Source organism: Petaurus breviceps, unplaced genomic scaffold (genome assembly GCF_028583685.1).
Source record: "Petaurus breviceps papuanus isolate PSGF00001 unplaced genomic scaffold, PetGlider_PUasm1.0 37, whole genome shotgun sequence".
In the NCBI taxonomy this organism is placed as follows: Eukaryota; Metazoa; Chordata; class Mammalia; order Diprotodontia; family Petauridae; genus Petaurus; species Petaurus breviceps.
Genome location: NW_027186296.1, coordinates 38242503 through 38262542, shown reverse-complemented (window position 1 = coordinate 38262542; position 20040 = coordinate 38242503). Strand labels below are relative to the sequence as shown.

At 38.1% G+C, this 20040-nt stretch overlaps 1 protein-coding gene across 1 annotated transcript; it reads left to right on the top strand.

Annotated features, from left to right (window-relative positions):
* Window positions 1-349: 349 nt before the first annotated feature.
* On the top strand, window positions 350-19784 carry RAB11A (RAB11A, member RAS oncogene family). The gene is made up of 5 exons (XM_069098263.1): window positions 350-536; window positions 8619-8814; window positions 9054-9247; window positions 10716-10796; window positions 17952-19784. The coding sequence occupies exons 1-5, from the start codon at window positions 497-499 to the stop codon at window positions 18089-18091; spliced, it is 651 nt and encodes a 216-aa protein (XP_068954364.1). The 5' UTR covers window positions 350-496; the 3' UTR covers window positions 18092-19784.
* The last annotated feature ends 256 nt before the right edge of the window (window positions 19785-20040 follow it).

Here is a 20040-nt window from a genome sequence, read left to right as displayed (position 1 = left end):
CCCTTTGACAGCAAGGTCTCCCGGAACCCTAGAGTTCCGGGCTGTCCGAAGGGCAAGCGGGACGGGTTCGTGTGCTTGCAAGAGTAATCTGCCTCGGTTTCACTTCGGTGCTTTCGGGATGGTGGGTAAGGGGAACATGAGTCCTCACGGCCCGGTAGGCTGGCGCTCGAGCTCCCTCCCGCCCGGGCTAGACTACGAACGGAGCAGGCTGGCGAGCGTGCGAGCGAATCGAGCCTGGTAAGGGGGCGGTAGGGCTGCCGGAGAACGAGTAGGAGTCCGTGTCCGTGGAGGGTGGAGCCCGGCTCCCCGGAAGAACTTCCCAGGAGGGAGAGTGGGCGGGGCGAGCCTGCGGAAGTGGCGCAGCGGCAGGGAGGGGCGCGTTACCCTCGTCCGGCTCCAGAGTCTCTGCGGCGTCTCCGGCTCCAGCTCCCCCTGAAGTGACGCCCCCTCCCCCGCCCGACCGCCGCTCCGACCCCTCTGCCTCCCGTGACGCGCCATGGGCACCCGAGACGACGAGTACGACTATCTCTTTAAAGGTGAAGCCGCGGCGTCGCCTCCCCTCCCCCCTCCAGCCGGCTTCCCCCAGGGCTGAGCCGGGACCGGGGCCGGGACCGGGGCCAGGGCAAGGGCCAGGTTAGTCCCATTCGGTTCCTGAGAGGCGGCCCCCGAGCCCCGGCCCTCCGGGCCGCCTCTTCCTCCTCCCGCCTCGGCGCCCAGCTCCCCGCTTTGGTGCGACCCCTCGTCGTTCTCCCCTCCCCACCCCATCCTCCGCCCGGGCCGGGCCTCGGCTCCTCTCCCCAGGCCCAGCTCTGTGCTCTCTTCCTAACCTAGCTGCCTTCCCTTGCACCCTTCTCTTCTTCATCCGACTCCGCCCACTACACCTGGGAACGGAGGGCACCTTTCTCTGCTCACCCCGGCCTTCTCTGCCCTCTCCTTCCCCCAGTTAAAATAGGGTCCTGGGGTTAGGGGGGATTTTATTGGGAGACGAGTTTTGTGTCCCCAGCGCTTGCTTATCACAGTGCCTGGCACATAGTAGGTGCTTGCAAACTTGGAGGCAGAAGGAATCATGCTACCCTCCCTTTTACCCCCCCACCCCTCCCGAAAAAAGAAGAGAAAGGAAAGCACCGCGCCCGTCGCAGTGACCCTGGAGGTTTGCATGACTTCATGCCTATCCCCTTTGCTCCTTGACCGCTCCCTTTCCCCGGGCAGGGCTGGGCCGGGGAGGGTGGCCCTCTGACTCTGCTTGTGGGAAGGGGTTGCGGATGGCTGGGGGTTGTTCACCTTGCCAGACCTGAAGGCCCAGTTGCTGAGCAGGAAAGATTGTGTGCTGTACACACACAGGCCTGTTTTATCGCTGTAGTCTGTTGTTTCCTGCTGCAACATCGGGAGGACCCAACCTTGCTCTGTTCAGAGGGTGAGAAAGGAAGGGTCCTAGTAACTCCCTTGGGTATTCCCTTAAAAAGAAAAAAGGTTGTGTACGTATTTGGCCATATATGCTCTTTTTTTAAAATAGAGGATAAGTGCTTAATTCTCATAGGCAAAATACTTGGAGGGGTTAGAAAACTACTGAATGTGGGTTTTGCCCAGAAATAGAATCCTTATAGTTCTTGATAAACAAAGATGAAGGGGCACTGCTTTCAGCGTGAGAGATTGTAGAGTCTGTCCGATGAATGATTTTACAGCCTCTGTTGGTTGTATTTTTTCTGCATTTGAATTAGGAGGGCAGCCAGCAATCAGGTGCTGAATCAAGACTTATTACTAAGAAAGGAGAAACCATTGATATTAAAGCTTTACTGTTGAGGGTGGAGTTAAAAAGGGGTGTTGGGGGCAGATGGACTATTTCTAGGTTTGCCATTGGTGCTTAGATTTGGTGCTTAATGCTGCAGGAAACATTACTCTTTGCAAATCATCCAGTGGTTATCTGCTAATGAACTTATTTCCTCTTTTTGCTAGGAAGTCCTTTCCCAGTGAAAAGTACATCTTCAGGTTTTGGACACCTTGTTTACATGTCTTTTCCCACATTTTAAAGAATATGTTTATAGGGCTACTGCAAATGTTGAATTTTAGAAATCTCAAAAATGGAGACTGGGATATGTATTTTCAGAAGACAGTTCATTGAGAAAGTATTTAAAATGAGCCTCATGAGATTTTAAGATAACCTCCCTTATTAAGGGGAGGTTTTAATTTAAGTAAAGTGAAACAGCAATAGGTACTTATTTAGGATTAGTACTTTGTAGTAACAGATTTCCCAGAATATAAAACAGAAACCTGATTTTAATGTTCATAAAGCCCCTTCTTTTTCCGTCTGAAAAACTGCTCATCTTTCCTGCTTTCAGAACAACACCTACCTTCTTTAGGTTTTTGAACACATGTTCAGGAGAATTAGGGAGGAAAGCTTATGTCTTCACTTTTTTGGTTTTATAGTTATCAGGTCCAAAGCAGTGAACTTATTTAATTTTTTAAAAGTTATTTTTAAATGGTTTAAGAAAGTTAAGCAAAAAAGTTTGGGACTTAAACCATCCAAGTGTGGCCTCCTTACTTTTTAACCTAAACTTTTAGACTTGTAAAGTGTTATTATCGGCGTCAGGATATTTAAATAGTCAAAATATATTTTTAAAATATTTTTTATATTTTACAAGTTAATTTGCTAGTTTTAAACTTATAATAATTTCATAGAAACAAATGGAGAAGTCCAGATGTTATTTGAGGAAGGGAATTTCAAAATTCCTGCTGAGAAAAGCATTTCTACTTGTATTTAAATTTTAGGTTGCTGCAATGCATTTAGCTTTGGGAATTATTTAGCAAATCCAGGAACTGCAGAATTACCATATTAAAGTGAGGAAGGACTGTGACTGTCTTGTGTATTGACTGTCTTGTGTCTTAGTATGAATTACATCACCCCTATGAGGTGTGGCCATCTCTAGGTAGAAAGGTTGCTCTTTCCCAGCTGACTAAATGGGTTTCGAGGAGGAGCCAAAAGCCTACACCCCTATCCAGTTAGAAAAAGTAGGGTCTTTGAAATTAGTTTTAATATTACATTAGGCTATAGATGTCTAAAAGGGAGTATTGACAGGGAAATCACATGAAGTTTTTAGGGGATGAACTTTGTCCACGCTCTCCCTGGAAGACTTCCTATGAATAACTATAGTAGAGTGTGGAGGTACAATTAAAGTAGAGCTTGTAGGCTCTGGGGGAAAGATGACTTCTGCCTGCAGGCAGAATTGAGAGATTGGTAGAACTGAAGAGCAGGGTCTAGCTGAGGATATGACTTAAATATGTTGCTGCCTTAAGTGAATTTGACCTTGATGTTCTATTTTGTGATTAAATGTTTGTTTAACTAGTATTTGTGCACCTAATGTGTACGAGGCACAAGAGTAGATAACAAAAGAAAAAAAGTAGAGATCTGAACATGTTGCTCCTTGCTCAAGAAACTTCAGTGGCTCCACATTACCTTTAGAATTAAATACAAACTACTTTGACATTTTAAAGACCTTCAGAATTTGGCTCCAGTCTATCTTTTCTAGGCCGATTACACTTTTAGTCTCCATTAGGCACTTGGTGCTTCTGCCAGGCTGGCTATTTACCCTCCCTCTCACATACTATTTCCTGCCTTTGTGCCTTTCTTTTTTTTGTTGGAGGTGTTGGGGGCAGGGGGGAATGTGTGTGTTTGTGTGTGTGTGTGTGTGTGTGTGTGTGTGTGTGTGTGTGTATGTATGTGAGATACATGTCCATACTTGGCATGCTCTCTTTTCTTAAAGTGACTCCTGTTATCCTGAGCTTCTCCAAGGTTCCCTTTTAAGCTCAGGTGCAACCTTTTTTAGGAGAGCTTCCCCGATTTTCCCCATACCATCCTCACCTCATTGTTTAGTATATATCCTGTTTTTATTTATCTGTGAATTTCTATCCATTTTCCTCACCATAGGAGAATGTAAAAACATAAGGATGTTATTTCACACTTTTGCATCCATATCTTCATTGCCTAGCAGTCAATCGATAAAACCTTCGTTAAGCACCTACTTACATGCCAGTCACTGTACTAAGTTATATGGATATAAATATGAAAAATAAAAGCAATATCTCCCCTTAAGGAACTTATTATCTAATGGAGGAAGACTACACAAAAGCAAAATGAAAAGGGGTGAGGGCCAAGATGAAATTCAAAGGAGTGCAGCAAGATGAGATATGAAGAGATTGCTGTTTTGGGCAACACTAGCACAGTGTCTGCCACATAGTAGGCCCTTAAGAAATGCTTGCTGATTTCTTGAAAAGAAGATCACTTTCTTTGCCCTCCAGGAAGTTACAAGTCTCGTTTTAGACACTAGACCAATCAGTCACATTTTTCTGGAAATGTTTCTGGGTGGGTATTCATTCCATTGATTAGAAATAGATGAACCAGCAAATTTACTTCTCCTTTTCTCTCACTAGTAATTAACTCTCAGATGATTGTTAGGAGAAACTGCTTGTAGGAACTTTGCCTTATGTTTTAGTTTTCTTTTTCAGCTTTAAATTGAGTAAGATGCAGTGCTGAATCTGGAAAAATTATGAAGACCTCAGACAGGCAAAGAATTTTCTTTTAAAAAATGTATTTTGTTGCTGGAATACTTGTATATGTGTGCAGATTGGAAATATCTTTTTTAGAAAGACTAGTGTTATTGAGACCTCTTAAGAGTTATTCTTTGGATATTTATTAATAGCCCAAAACTTACAGTCTGTAGAAAACTTAACAGTAAAATAACATGGTTGGATTTATTATTTAAGGACTATTTAAAAAGTAGATGGCCTAGTAGATAGAGCTTACTGCCTTTGTGACCCTGGGCAAGTCACTTAACCACTGTTTGCCTCAGTTTCCTCGTTTGTAAATGGGGATAATAATAGCACCCACTTAGCTTGGGTTTTTGTGAGGATCAAATGAGATAATAATTGTAAAGCACTTAGCACAGTGTCCGGCACATAGTAAGTGCTATAAAGAAGCTACCTATTATTAAATAATATGAGTGTTGGTGTTTATGTAGTTTTTGTGGGATCTCTGGTATTTAATATATTTCACAGAGTTAAGTATTACATAGGAATTGAAGTTGATAATTCATTAGCTTAATTCATTTAGCTAAGTGGTGGTGGTTCTGGGTCTGTACTATAAGATTTTTGAATTTCTAAAGATGTTTAAATTTTTTATCTACAGCAGGGGTTGGCTTCTGTGGCTCACAACACTCTTAACTGCTTTTTTACTTGAAATGTTTTAAAATAGAAAATATGCACATGAGATCCTTTCCCAAGAAGTAAAGAATTTGGATAGTAGCCTTGCATAGTTTTGATTATAACATTTTTAAAATAGAAAATACTGTCGATTTTTCGTGAAATAAAATGTTTGCTCTGCTAAGAAATTAGACAAACTTAAGCATCTAGGAAGAAAAATAACTTAGTTTTTTCCTGTCAAAGCCAGTGTGTTCACTCTGTAAATTTAGACATTTTAAACCTAATATTAATAATAATTGCATTTATAAAATGCTTTATGGTTTGCAAAGTACTGTATGTGTTACCTCATTAAATATACAAGTTGATTTTAATGTTCTTTTGATGAGCTTAAGTAAAATTCTACTCGTATTGTAGACTGAGACTAATAGGCTGAGCCTTTTAAAGAAAATCTCAGATAAAATATTTGGTAGGATTGGTAATTGAATGGAAAAAATTTCCTTCTGTGTTGAATTTTGAGCCAGTCTTCCACTATGTTCTTCACAACACTATGCCAATAATATCATTATCTCCTAGATGTCATTTAGAATCTTTTATTCTCCCAAAGTAGGACTTAACTTTGTTGTTCTTATATATTTCCAACTTGAGATAGCTGTCATATTCTGTAGTCTTTCATATTCTAGGTAGCTTTGAGTGTAAAAAGTTGAATTTGCTAATGTGAATATCAAACTTGTGATTTAATTTAGTGAACCTATGGCAGTATGTTTAACCATAAATTGTGTATTTGATATACTGTTTTCAGGTAAGCATGTTAAAAATTAAAAGGGCTAAAGTTAATTTCTTGGGCTATCTAGGTTTGATATGAAAAATTTTAAATTAATTTTAGTTTGCAACTAAATATGTTTATTCTAGCATTGTTGGTTTGTTCTTTGAGGTAACTACATAACGATTTTAGGTGGTAAAACTAGATCACTATCTGTCTGAACCTGAAATTGGGAATGAAATAATCTTAACTTTCAGCATTCTAACAGACCTTTTGATCTTTTTTAAAAAAAACTAGAGTGCTAAACTGATTAAAAAACAAACAAGCCACTTACTTAAAGCTATTGTATATTTTTTGTGGGATTGTTTCTTAGATTTTACATATGGTGCATTTTTATCAGCTCTCTCAAGATGATACCTTGCTAATGGGTATGGTGTGTCTTTGAACTAAATGACTAGCTCTCCAAGGGCTGGTACATCAGAGTGTCTTGTGAAAGGCAAGAGTAATAAAACATGGGCTTTTCCTTTACTCTTCTTGTTCCACCCTCATGTTAGGTGTTTATGCTTATGCCAGGTAGTGAGAACAGAAATGGAGATTTCCTGAATATTCTTCTTAATATAGCAGAAAAATGAGTTTGACCTATTTGTAAGCATAATGATGGATTTGATTTTACATCCAGAAGGTAGATTTTGGTAGCTGGCATAGTTAAGTAGTAGGTAGAATGCTGAATTTGTCTGGAAGACAGCTCAATCTTTACTGTCTTTGTGACCCCGGGCAAGTCACTTAATTCCCCTGGGCCTCATTTTCCTCAACTGTAAAATGAGGGGTTGACGTCTAAGGTCCTTTCTAGATCTATTTCTATCATCCTACTTAATATTTAACATATATCCTTTGCCCTAATCTCTTAAGACACCTATGGATTATTTACATTCACAATTAAAAATAGCTATACTTTGTGCTGCATGCAGTCATTGCAGTCCTGGAGGATTTCTTGCTGAATCAGCTGACAGAGGAAGCCAGAAAGATATGCTTTTGATAAAGTAACTCCCTCCAAGACTGTCCAGAGGCCAGCTTGTATCCAATCTTGTGGCAAGGAAGGAATGCATAATGGACTTTCTTTACTCTCTAGCCAGAGTACAGTGAGCTCTTCCAACCCTCTATCTCCCCACCACCTTCCTCCCATATCCCCTATCCTTTTTATAAGGCACTCCCTTGTTTGTTACTTTTAACTTTGTTCTGTTAATTTTTCTGTACCTGGTTTATAGAAACACTAGTTATTTTAGAAGGTTGGGGAACTATTATTTAATAGCAGGACTGTTTGCTGTCCTAAGATAATAAAACTTTTTCTTCTTTGTTTGCAAAAAATGCTTCAACCGATTCTCTGGGCTACAAAGGTAAGTAAGATTGGCAAGGGCAGTTAATATAATCAAGCTATGTTAAAATAAATTCTGATACTCATTTTACTCTTTAAAAGTAAATGCTTTTAAACTCCCATTTTTCACCTTTGAAATATTAAATGCATAATCATGTGAGAATTTTGTTCTTTTGGTTTAAAAGTAATCACCTTTTACTTGTCAATAAATTCTCATAATAAAAGTTTATCTTGTTGGACAAAGATCAGTCTAGCTAAACTTGGAGAAACATGTTGGCAGCATAGTGATGACTTTTCAGCCTCAGTAACTTGCAAACTCTTAAGTTATAGAGAAGCTGTCTCTGTTGTCATAGGGGAGTACCCACATCAGTACTTTAGAATCTAGTATCATCAAAGTATCTTGTTGTGTGTCTTAGCTGTGTGTTATGCTGTGAGAAATATGAAAGGGGTTCTTGTCATGGGATTGTAAATTCTTGTAATTAAAATATTTTTTAAATATCAAGAAGTCATAAATGAAATTATAAGCCCCCCCCCCCCTTACCTATGATTGCTTTGACTCATAGCAAGTCCAAATTAGTAGGCAGTACCCTAAGGGTTTCACTTCAGTGTCCTTGGCAGTCTTTTCTGTCCAAGGCTTTTTGCCAGTCTGATAAATAAAAGTATTAAAGAGCCATTTTAGTTTCTATGCTCTGGGTGGTGAGATTTTTTTAAACTTGGTGTCTCACTTTGGCACTGAAAGGCAAAATACCTTTCATCTGGCCTGGGGTGTGAATCTCGGGAATACTTCCAGAATCCAGTGAAATTGAGTGAGGCCTTCTGTACATTACCATCCCTAATCCTTTATTTTCTTACTGTTTGTCAGATACTTTTGTCTTTCCCAGCTCTGTATTTGGTGGATTTTGTCTTATCTTCAAGTTACTGTCATCTAAGATAGTAATTTTGATATTAGCCTTCGTAGTGGCCAGTACGTTAGCTCTTGTCAGTACAGTAGACCTAGAGTTTAAATTGTATGTAGAGAAGGTGTCTATCTTAGTGATAAATGAACTAATTAAATATTTATGTAATCAATATTTGGAAAGATATTGGTAAAAAAAAAAATGAAATTAGTCTTACCAGTGCAGTAGCAAGGTACATATTCTGCTAAATTCTTTTGGGAGAAATGAAACAGTTGGATGCAGTGTCTCTTATTCATTGTTACTTAAGCTAAATTTTGCTTCCCTAGAAGCAAAGCATAGTACTGTTTTCCTCTTAACTATCTAGCGTTCTCTCTTTTTTTTTTTTTGGCCTTTTCAGTTGTCCTCATTGGAGACTCTGGTGTAGGAAAGAGTAATCTTCTGTCTCGTTTCACTCGAAATGAGTTTAATCTGGAAAGCAAGAGTACCATTGGTGTGGAATTTGCAACAAGAAGCATCCAGGTTGATGGGAAAACAATAAAGGCACAGATATGGGACACAGCAGGACAAGAGCGATACCGAGCTATAACATCAGCGTAAGTCAGGGAGATCCAAGTTCTATGAAACAGTTTGCAGCAATTGAATTAGTTTGGGGTGAAAGTATGGCATTGTGAAATGTGCAGATGTCCATAACTTTATTCTAGGAAGAACTTAACTATCTTATAAAGATTTTGAAACTTAGTTGTAAAAATATATTTTATTATGATTGAACCCTGCCCTATCTGCCTTTTGCTTTATAGTTTGTCTTTTAATAGAAAATTTTTCTGTTTTTCAGTTATTATCGTGGAGCAGTAGGTGCCTTGCTGGTTTATGATATTGCTAAACATCTTACGTATGAAAATGTAGAACGATGGCTGAAAGAACTGAGAGATCATGCAGATAGTAACATTGTTATCATGCTTGTGGGCAACAAGAGTGATTTACGTCATCTCAGAGCAGTCCCTACAGATGAAGCAAGAGCCTTTGCAGGTAATGAGTGACCCAACTTGTATGATAAGACTTGCCTGAGATAGTTCTTTGTTTTGTGCTATGGGGAAGAGTATTTGATTTTAAAGTGAGGTTTTAAGGATTTTTTTCATCTCCCTAATAGTGAAATAGGTGTCTGTACATGAGTTTTATGCAAATTTGTGGTGACATGGCCTTGTGTGACTTACAGTCCTTATTTGTTGTGAAGACTTAACCGCTCATCCCTGCACTTACATTACTGCAATAATGTCCCACTCTTCTCAATGACTCCAATAGAGAAGACTCTCGTCCTCCTGTGCTTTGGTATAATTGTAATGTCTTGTACCTACCAGCCTAGACTCTATATACTCAGCTCCAAAAGGTGTGGCCCAGGAAAAGCCAATCAGAAGTGACAGCTTTGTCACTTCTCTTTATGGGCTGTGCTGCCTGTGTTTCCATAGGTAAAAGCTTGAGTGTAACTCTTGCTCTTTTCCTGGTAGCTACATGAAAGAATAGGCATAACCTCAACTGTTCTCTATTCAGAAATGTTCTGTGCTTTGCTGTCATTCTCACTTCATCTTTTTAAAGTCCTTAAACACTTAAAAACATACCAGACCTTTGTGGGTGTTGCCGAGTGAGTGGTAAGAGTCTGAACACTCTTGACTGGTGAGTCACTGTGTTAGGATCCCAGAGTCACCTTGCATTTAGGATTTTAGCATTATGTTTATCTTTAATATCTTAAAGTCTTCTTGCTTAAAGACCTTGTGGACAACCAAATGTAACACCCTCAATTTACAGATGAGAAAACAGATATAAAGTTGGTATGCCTTGCTCAGTCACAGAATGAGTTAGTGGCAGAAAACAAAGGCTTGAACCCATGTCTCATGACTCCCAGTATAATATTCTTTCTGTTGTAGCATGTTGCTTTCTTGTAATATTTACTTGTTATTGAGTGTATTACATGAAATTTTCTGTTTTTAGTGGATTCAGTTAAAAGCTTATTTCAAATGATATATATAGATGGAATATGTAATTTATTGCTCAACTCAAAAACACTTACTAAATACCTGCTATGTAAAAGTCATGGTACTGTTTTAAAAGTGTGGTTACAGCTTAGTCGGGGAGAGAAGGATGTAAAAGGACCAAAACTGATACATGTATAAATAGCTGTGTTTGGGGTTGAATGGTTGAATCCCTACCTTTAGTGATGATTTGGATGTACTCTCTTGACGTATTGTTTTCACCAAGGCTGTGAATGGATTCTTTAGGGTAAGGGGGCAGGGAGGAAGGGAGGAATACATGAATCTAGTAAAATAAATGTAGCATAATGATGATGCTGCCTAAGAATTCGAGGTAGTATGACCCAGAAAATTCTGTTACTTCCACTACTGGGGGTGTGTTTTTGTTAAAAATCATCTCATTTGTATGAAGACTCGATCTGGTTGTTAATGGTGACTTCAGAGGGCTTTTTGGTCTGTTTGTATCCCCTCAGAAAAGAATGGCTTGTCATTTATTGAGACATCTGCTTTAGACTCTACCAATGTAGAAGCTGCTTTCCAGACAATCCTGACAGGTAAGACTTACATTTTGAATTCATACCAGTTAGTATTGGAGATTGAGTAACGTGTTGTGTTTAAACAAATGGATTTGGAAATTGAAAGTAGACATCACACCCATCTAAGGGTACTGCACAGTGAATATAATTTGAAAATTTTCAATGTTGTAATAACAGTACAGAGCACATAATTAGTCACAATTCTTGCTCATTGAAGTTTGCCATCTAAAACGACACGACCAAGTAACATTTTGGAAACAGTTTGTTCACTTCCTCTTTGTCCTATTATATTCTCCGTGGTAGCAAACACAAAGTTATCCTTGAATGTGCTTTTACTAGGTAAAAACCAGTATCCAGATAAGTAAAAGATATGATGCCTCTTTGAAGAATTGAGTCTGTTTAGCTCTGAAATATTTTGGTACATCTTTGAGTATATCTGTTTTTCATTTCTTTTTTTTGTTTGTTTTGAGGGAGAAGGTAGGGCAGTTGGGGTTTAGTGACTTTCCCAAGGTCACATGGCTAGTTTTTATGTTGAGTGTCTGAGGCTAAATTTGAACTCAGGTCCTCCTGACTCCCCGGCTGGTGCTCTGTTCACTGCGCTCCCTAGCCGCCCCCTGTTTTTCATTTCTTTAAATTAAAACAAGAGAAATCTTCAACAGTGTTTTCTCTTGCCATGGAAAAAGCCAGGTGTTTCATGATAGATAAAATCAGGCAGGCATATTAGTATCCAGAAAAGACTGCAATAGTAGTGGACAAGGATCATAGTTTAAGCTCTTGGCTCTTTTGGAATGTGGATGGATATGCAGACCAAGGCTGCCTTGGGGCTCTAAGACTTTTAACATTTTGTAGCTCATTTACACGTTGGCTAAAATTTAGTTGAAGTTTAAATATGCTGATAGACTGATTCCCTGCTGGCCACAGATGCCTAAACTGCTCTGTATCTCTGCACCTAGTATTCGATGCTAACAATGGTTATTTAAACCCTTGCTGTCTTTTGTACCACTATAGTACTGTAGTGAAAGAGTCAAGAATGTTGGTAAAAGTAACATTGTAAAGAAACTGATTCATTATGGATAGTTTACAGATTTTCACATTCTGTTTAGAATTAGGTCAGGGTCTTGTTAGATGCTCATGAAATATCTTTTTTTGGACTTGTTCTTTGAATTGCCCTTTTATATAGACTATGGTTCAAGCAAGAAGTGATTAACTCTAAAGCACGACTCCAAATCCTATACTTTTCGAACCACCTGTATTACTATAGAGACAGCGTGTCTTGTGATGGGAAGAACACTGTCAGTAAGTTAGTAATCATTTATTATGCACCTACTGTTTTGCCAGGCACTGTAGTACATGCTAGGGATACAAGGAAAGGCAAAAAATAGTCCCTGCCCTCCAGGAGCTTACAGTCTAACAGGGGAGACAACCTGCAAAGAACTGTGCACACACATGATACGCGCAGAGTACGTCAGAGATAACCCACAGAGGGAAGACCTAGCATTTGAAGATCAGGAAAAGCTTTTTGTGGGAAGTGTGATGTTAGCTAAGACTCGGAGGGACATGAGAGGCAGAGAAGAGGAGGGAGAGAATTGCGGGCACAGGAGAGAGCCAGTAAAAATTCCCAGAGTTGGGAGACGGAGTATCTTGTTTGAGGAGTGGCAAGGAGGCCAGTATCAGTGGATCACATGGAAAAAATTGGGGCGAGTAAGGTGTTAAGCAGACTGGAATTGTACAGGGGGACTAGGGTCAAAAGAACTTTGAATGGCAGAGGATTTTATATTTTATCCTGGAGGTGATATGGGGCCCGTGGAGTTTATTGAATAAGGGGTTCACCTGGTCATATTTGTGCTGTAGGAAGCTCACTTTGCAAACTTAGTGGAGGATGTACTGGAGTGAGGAGAGACTTAAAAAAGGGAGACCAGTCATCAGTCTATTGCAGTAGTTCTGGTATAATGTGAGATAGCAGTATACAAGAGATGTTAGAAGGTTAAAAACAATAGAACTTGTATTACAAGCTGGTCAACCTGGATTCTAGTTCCAGCTCTACCACAAACTTTATGTTGGTCGTTGAAACTCTAAGACTTTTGGCTATAAAGGAGGGGTGAAATTTTGTAAGAGTAGGTCATAGGACATATTTGTCCTTGAAATTGGTGGGGTGCTAATGTTGCATGTGGCAATACACAAAAAGTCTTTATCAAATGAATTATTTCTTCTAGAAGATATCTTTCATGTGATTTTTGCCTATATAAAAACTTTGAGGACACAGTGTACTACACAGTAGGATTTGACCCTTCCCAACAAACGATGGTCACTTAATACTGTGATTTTCAGAGTAGGAGAGTTTTGTTTCATTTAACTTTTGTTGTGATGACTCTTAAGGGTGAAAGGAGAGTATTCTTGGTATGCCTTCAGGGTTTCTAGAAGGAATTACTGACATCTGGTGGAAACCTAAAACATTAGCTCTTTGAGATTTGCAAAGTGCTATCTTCACCATGCTGAAATATGTAGTAATATTCTGATTTTTTACTAAATTTACTGATGAAAAAATAGGCTCGACTTTAAAACAGCCAGTTAGTATATGAACCAGACTTCAGACTTGGCTGTATCTTGAGTCCATTGCTTTCTTACTCCACATTATGTTGTTTGTTTAACACATGACCAGTTAGGACTTACTCTTTGCTCTAGAAGTTTATGTTTTTGAGGGAGGCACCAACAGATTAGAAACTGATTTATGAAGTTGTATTATTTATTTGAAGACTTTTATTTGATGCCTGACTTGATGATTTCAACCCATGACACACTTTTCAGTTATGCTTTTTAGCTTACTGTTACTTATTTTACTAATCCATAGCAACTGAAACAAAATTCTGCTATTTTTTTATGTGAGTGGGGCACAGGGTGGTAACATCCACTACAAAAATAACTGGTTCTATGTTGTAGAAAGGCTGTTTCCATATTGCCCTTTGAACTGAATTTAATGCTTGCAAAACTGAGCAACTTAATAGCAATAGTGTAAGCCCTGTGTCCTGCAGACAGGACTTGGGTAAACCTTTCACAGTTTGCCTGGTCACCATAATACTGATTTGTAGCCCTAAATTTTAGAGAAGTTTAAACTTCTGAGCCAAATTGACCATCCTGTAGTGATTATGTGTTGGTAATTGAGTCATTAATCTCTAAAGTTTAGAGTAGTTTATTTTCAGCAAAATAGTCTTGTCACTGCTTGTTTAGGATACTTTCAAAGTATTCTTGGTAGCACATGTGGTCTTGGAATATCTCATCTTCATAGAGGTGGGCTCGAATCAATGGAAGAAGACTAAAACTACTAAATGCTATATATTACTAGTAGTAGTAATGTATTTTGTCTTTCATATACTTTGGGATATTTTTATCCATGTCACTTCTTTGAAGAAAAAAAGCAATTAAACCAATAAAACAGAATATTTTACCTATAGAAAACTAGCAAAATACCCTTTATGTCTATAACATCAAATACTGTGGGAATTTCCTCTATGGTGGAATTAGAAACATTTCATCTTTACCAAAGTGAATATTCAGCATAGCCTTTGATGTTGGTGAAATTTAGAGCTATAATCTGTATGGTGGTGACATAGTTTGTGCCTCTACTTTTTAAAAAATAATGCTTACTTGGATTAGGGAAAGCATTGGAAACTCTGCTTATTCCTGTTATACATAACCACCTATTAATTTCATAATCCTTCTGAAGGTATGTACTTAATACTGCCATTTGTCACAATGTAGAAATCTGGACATACTACATTTTTGTATTTAATTGTAAGTTGGTTATATTTGAAATTCATCCAGGTCTTCTGATTCCAAGGTCAGGATTTTTTTCCACTACAGTAAGGCTGCCTCTAACTAATATAAGAGCTATGTAATCCATTTAGTTCTAAAGTTAAATATATCATTCATTTACCTTAAGAAAGGAAAACTTATTCATTTTACTTAGTTCCCTGAGTTCCTAGTTTTTCTTTTTAAAATATTCTTTCTCTCATCAAAGACTAGCTGGGATATAGCTGCTTCCTTTTCCCCCCTCTTATCAAAATTTTTCCTTTCTTAACCTCTGGTGACTGGATATGTCTTAAGTGGATTAAAAGACCTTTTTGTGCCATTTCTAATTTTTGAAAAAAAAAATTCTCTTCCATCTCAGTTCCTTGGTAAAACTTTTTTTTCTTTCATTGGTAATTTTTTGATTCCTAGACATTTTTTATTTTGGAGGTCTGAAAAGAATAGTGGCTTGAAACAAATACAACCATGATCCAACTACAAAAAGACTATGTGGTAGTTAGATAATGCTGTACAAGGCCGCTCAACTGTCCTACTTTGTAATAAAAACCTTTTAATTATTTATCTTCATTTGCTCTCACAAGTCTTGTCTTTGCCTTTTTTTACATGTGATGGAATCCTACTAGAGTTGCCCCCCAACCCCAATATCCTAACTTCATTATAGGCCCTAATAAACACCAGGCCCGCTAAACCTACCTAGCCCCTCTCCTTCCACCTTCTATTCTAACTTCTTCATATATGCCTCACTAGAACAACAGGTGTGTCCATGAGCTCATAGTTCTCATAGAAACAGCAGGCATGGGAACCTAGCCATTGCTTCTAGCTAATTACTGCCCCCAAACCCATTCCCACAGAAACAGGTGTGTCCACGTACTCATCTTCGACCACACTATGCATCTTGATCAGACAAGAACACAATAGCTAGCCAGTCAGAAGACAGCATCACCAGAATGTAGAACAGGATGCTTGACCAACCACCAAACCTTAGAAGGGACCCATCCTATGATAGCACCTGCACAGTAATAGTAAAGAACTGGCCTAGAATGAACTTATGACATAGAGAGGCTTATTATAATATCATTACCATACATACATACATACATACACACCCCCTTAACTGAGTTTTTCTGTATGCATTAAGGGTTCCACTGAGGCTGGAACCTTTCCTCTATTACCTAATCCCTTAACAAACTCTTCCTGCCTTTTTAGTATTATTTAATAATATTCTAATATTATTTAATATCATATTCCCGTAGTCTAGTAAATTTTGATTGTGTAATCAGCATCATATTCTTTATGAAATTATATGTCTTGTTTTACTGAAGTTGCTAATTCCTCTAAGGGACTTAGCCACTTGCCAGAGTGTGAAACCTCAAAACTATAATAAGTCTTTCCAGCTGGCTTGGAGTAGACCTGAGTCTTTGAAATTCTTTAGAGACATCCTGCCGCAACTCTCCCTGAACCTCAACACGTTTCTATATGCTACAAATGTATAATATGTTTGAGATATAAAAATTATCGATTTTCTTTGCTTTTTACCTTTATTAATCCTGGATTGACTCTCAGTTCTGCCATTTATTACCTGACATTGGGAAAGCTTCTGTGGCTTCAGTTTCTTCCTCCATGAAATGATGGTGTGGAGAAGGCTAAAAATCTCATTCTAAATCTATGATTCTATGACTTCTGTCCTCTAAAATTTTCCTATCTGCTTTACATTATTTAGCCAAAGGAATTTGGACTTAGGGGAAAGAAATCCAGTTTGTAGTGGGAAAAAAAAGAATGAGCAATATATTATTATTATTTTTTTTTAAAGCAATTGGGGTTAAGTAACTTGCTCAAGGTTACACGGCCAGTTATTTCTGGGTGTGGTGCTAAGTATCTGAGCCCAGATTCGATCTCCAGGTCATCCCGACACTGGAGCCAGTGCTCTTACTTGCTGAGCCACCTGGCCACCCCTAAGCAATTGGGGTTAAGTAACTTGCTCAAGGTTACACGGCCAGTTGTTTCTGGGTGGGTGCTAAGTGTCTGAGCCCAGATTCGATCCGCCAGGTCATCCTGACACTGGGGCTGGTGCTCTTACTCGCTGTGCTACCTGGCTGCCCCAGCAATATATTATTTTAGAAGTAAGCTGCTACTTTGGTTTTAAAGCTTGCTTTTCTCTTTACCCTTGAAAAACTGGATTAATTATTCCTGCACCATCTCCATTAAAATTTTCTTTTAGCTTTTGCAAAGAGTTATTTACTTTGAAGATACAGCAGAGACTAAACCACCCAATTAAAAAGAAGTGTACATGTGCTCACTTCTGCTTGGCTTTTTTGCAACCATTTATTTGCCAAGTAGTTCAGTTTTAGGTTAATTTTTTTCTAATTTTTTTGTTTTGCTCAGACCTGTGATTTTGTGAGGGTAGGGACCTGGTGAGAAAACTCCCTCTACCAATGCCATTTGTCCTCTGCTGTGCAATTTGCTCTCTTGGAGAGTTGTCTGCATCACTGAGAGGTTAAATGACTTGCCATTCTCTTGTAGCCAGGCTTGACCTCAGGTCTTCCTCACTTTTGAGGCCTGTTTTCTAATTACCATTCCACCCTGCCTCTCACAATATTGGTTTTTATAAAAGCTTGTATATAATTTTCTAAGATCTATTTAAAATGTATAATTTCTAAGTCATTCATTTGGCAGAGGTGATAAACACTTTTAATTGTTTTCTACTACATCAGATTGCCTTAAAATCACAGCATATTTGTAAAATGGGGTTACCTATTTTGTTCTACTTTGATCTATTTTGTACCTATATTTGTACCTATTTTGATCTATGGTGAGTCTGATAAAGAAAGTTTATACATCTCCTTTACTAAAGTAGTGGCGTTCTTAGGCTTTTTTTTTTTTTTGGAGGGGGAAGGCAAAGCAATTGGGCTTAAGTCACTTGCCCAAGGTCACACAGCTAGCAAGTGTGTCAAATGTCTGAGGTCTAATTTGAACTCATGTCTTCCTGATTTCAGGGCCAGTTCTCTATTCATTGCTCCACCTAGCTGCCCCAATTCTTAGGGTTTTCTAGGTGGCCAATGTTTTTTAATTTTCTTGTGCTGACATTTTTAGTCTAAGCTTTCAGTTCATCTGTTGCTATTTAAACTACTAAGTATTTCATTAATCTCTTGTGAGTTCTTTTTTTTTTCATGAGTTCTTTTTCTGAAATAAAGAAGAAACTGTTTCTTCATGCCATAAGGGAAACTGTAATACAACATTAGCTACTTGAAGAGGAAAAATGATTGTTTGGCCTTTGGAATAGAAAGCTACCCCTGACACAAGCCTGTGTAATAGCAGCTGCTGATGGGTTTTATTAATACAAAATTCTAAATACTTCTTCTTTTTATGCAGAGATATATCGCATTGTTTCTCAGAAGCAAATGTCAGACAGACGTGAAAATGACATGTCTCCAAGCAACAATGTGGTTCCTATCCATGTCCCTCCAACCACTGAAAACAAGCCAAAGGTGCAGTGTTGTCAGAACATATAAGGCTCTGTGCTTCTCCCCTAGAAGGCTGTGTATAGTCCATTCCCCAGGTCCGAGATTTAAATATATTTGTAATTCTTGTGATCACTTTTTTGTGTTTCATTACTACTTCTGAATTTCTTTATGTCTTAAGTCTTTTTTTTTATTTCAAATTTATAAAATCACCTACTTGTCCCAAATGACTGCAGCTTCTTTTCATGCGAAGCCCTCACTAGCCTTAGTTTAATAAAATGGATGTTTGGATTCCTTAATTATTGTTTATTTTCCATCAGAGTGATCTATGACAATGGTAAATACTCAAACTGAAGTGCTTGAAGCTCAGACCTTTTGATCCTGATCAAATCAAAGAATACTTATATAATATTCAATTAAACATTTCACCACAGAGCAGTTTATTAAAATATATTCTTCCTTCAGTGCAGTATCTTCACATCTAGAGATTGTGCTGTAATATAAATAGCAGATTTTTAAGAGCTTCAGAAATATCCATCATTTGGAAAGATAATTTCTAAAATGCCTTAATAGGTCTGTGTGATGTAATAGTTTTTCTTTTTTTTTTTTAATAAGTTTATGGGGGAGAAGGGAGAAAAAACCCACACCAAACTTTTCCTGACTCAAGGATTTGCTTTGCAAAATGCAAAAGACTATCATTTTTTTCACTTTAGGTAGCTATGTGATTGGTGTGGGTAGGAGGGTAGGGTAGGTCATCATGTTAAGTGATGAGCATGGCATGCTGTAGACTGGTAAATTCCATTTGAGGTGCCTCCTCTGCAGCAAGACCATGCAGCGAGAGCTATCTGAATTTTTTATTTAATTTCACAGTAGCAGATCATGCAGCATTTATTGCTTAGGCAATAAATAATCTGTACAATGCTAGAAATACCAAATTTCGAAGTGTGTGTGTTTTTTTTTCCTTCATCACCCCCATTAAGTAAAATGTGGCCTAGTTTTTTTTTTTCTCCAGTAAACCCACAGCAAGGTATGGTTTGATTATTTTTAAAATGCTGTTTTACTCTGTTGAGTTTTTCAGCATGTCATGAAGCTTCACAGTTAAACTTGTCTTTGCTTCCACTGTCTCGAAGATATGGTCAAAGGTCAGGTTCTGTTAATGTGGTAACCAATTGAAGGCATATATATTTTAGTGTACCAAGCTAAAAGAACATTCTGAGTTTAAATAGAACATATTTAGGAGCTATACAGTTCTGAAATGTTTCTTTTCCACTACATTTTTCAAAAGCAGTTATATTACTAATATCTAAAGCCTACACTAATACTTTATTGTTTTTTCCCTGTTTTGAGAACAGTAAGCGCTTAATCTAAAGTAATTTAAAAAGCTGTGTCAACTGCAGTGATGCTATTAAGGGTGATAGGAGATTCCCAAAGGTTATTTAGGCATTTTAAGAGTAAGCCTGAAACATATGTGGGCCTACACAGTTTAATAAATTTCATGGCCAGTCTTTTGTCTTTTGCAGTGCTCATGAAGTGTGGGGCACACGGAAGGCATTGCTGTAGTCAGTAACTTTGGTTTCCTTTTGTAGCCATTTTATTCTTTTAGTGTATTGATTCTTAAGATGCTATTGATCTATTTGTAAATTGTTACTTTGTATTTTATGCATGTACTGTAACTTGATTTTTTTTTTAGATATTGGTTTAAAATATATTCATATTCTAATAAACAGTTACAGGGGGACTATTACCTATGTTGTCAGATTATATTTTTTCCTTTCAGTGATTTGGCTGTACCCATAGACTATTATATTCTAACTACTAAGGATGCAGGGTCCTGTATTAGGGTAGTAAGTATAGAGTTATAGAGTAAGTTATAGAGTGGTGATACATGAAACCAGAATTATTTGTACTCAGTTCTCCTTGAAAATAAGTATTAGATATATTTTCTTGACAGTGGTTATCATATTTCTGATTGTTTTAAGGAAATTCCTTTGTAGGTATAT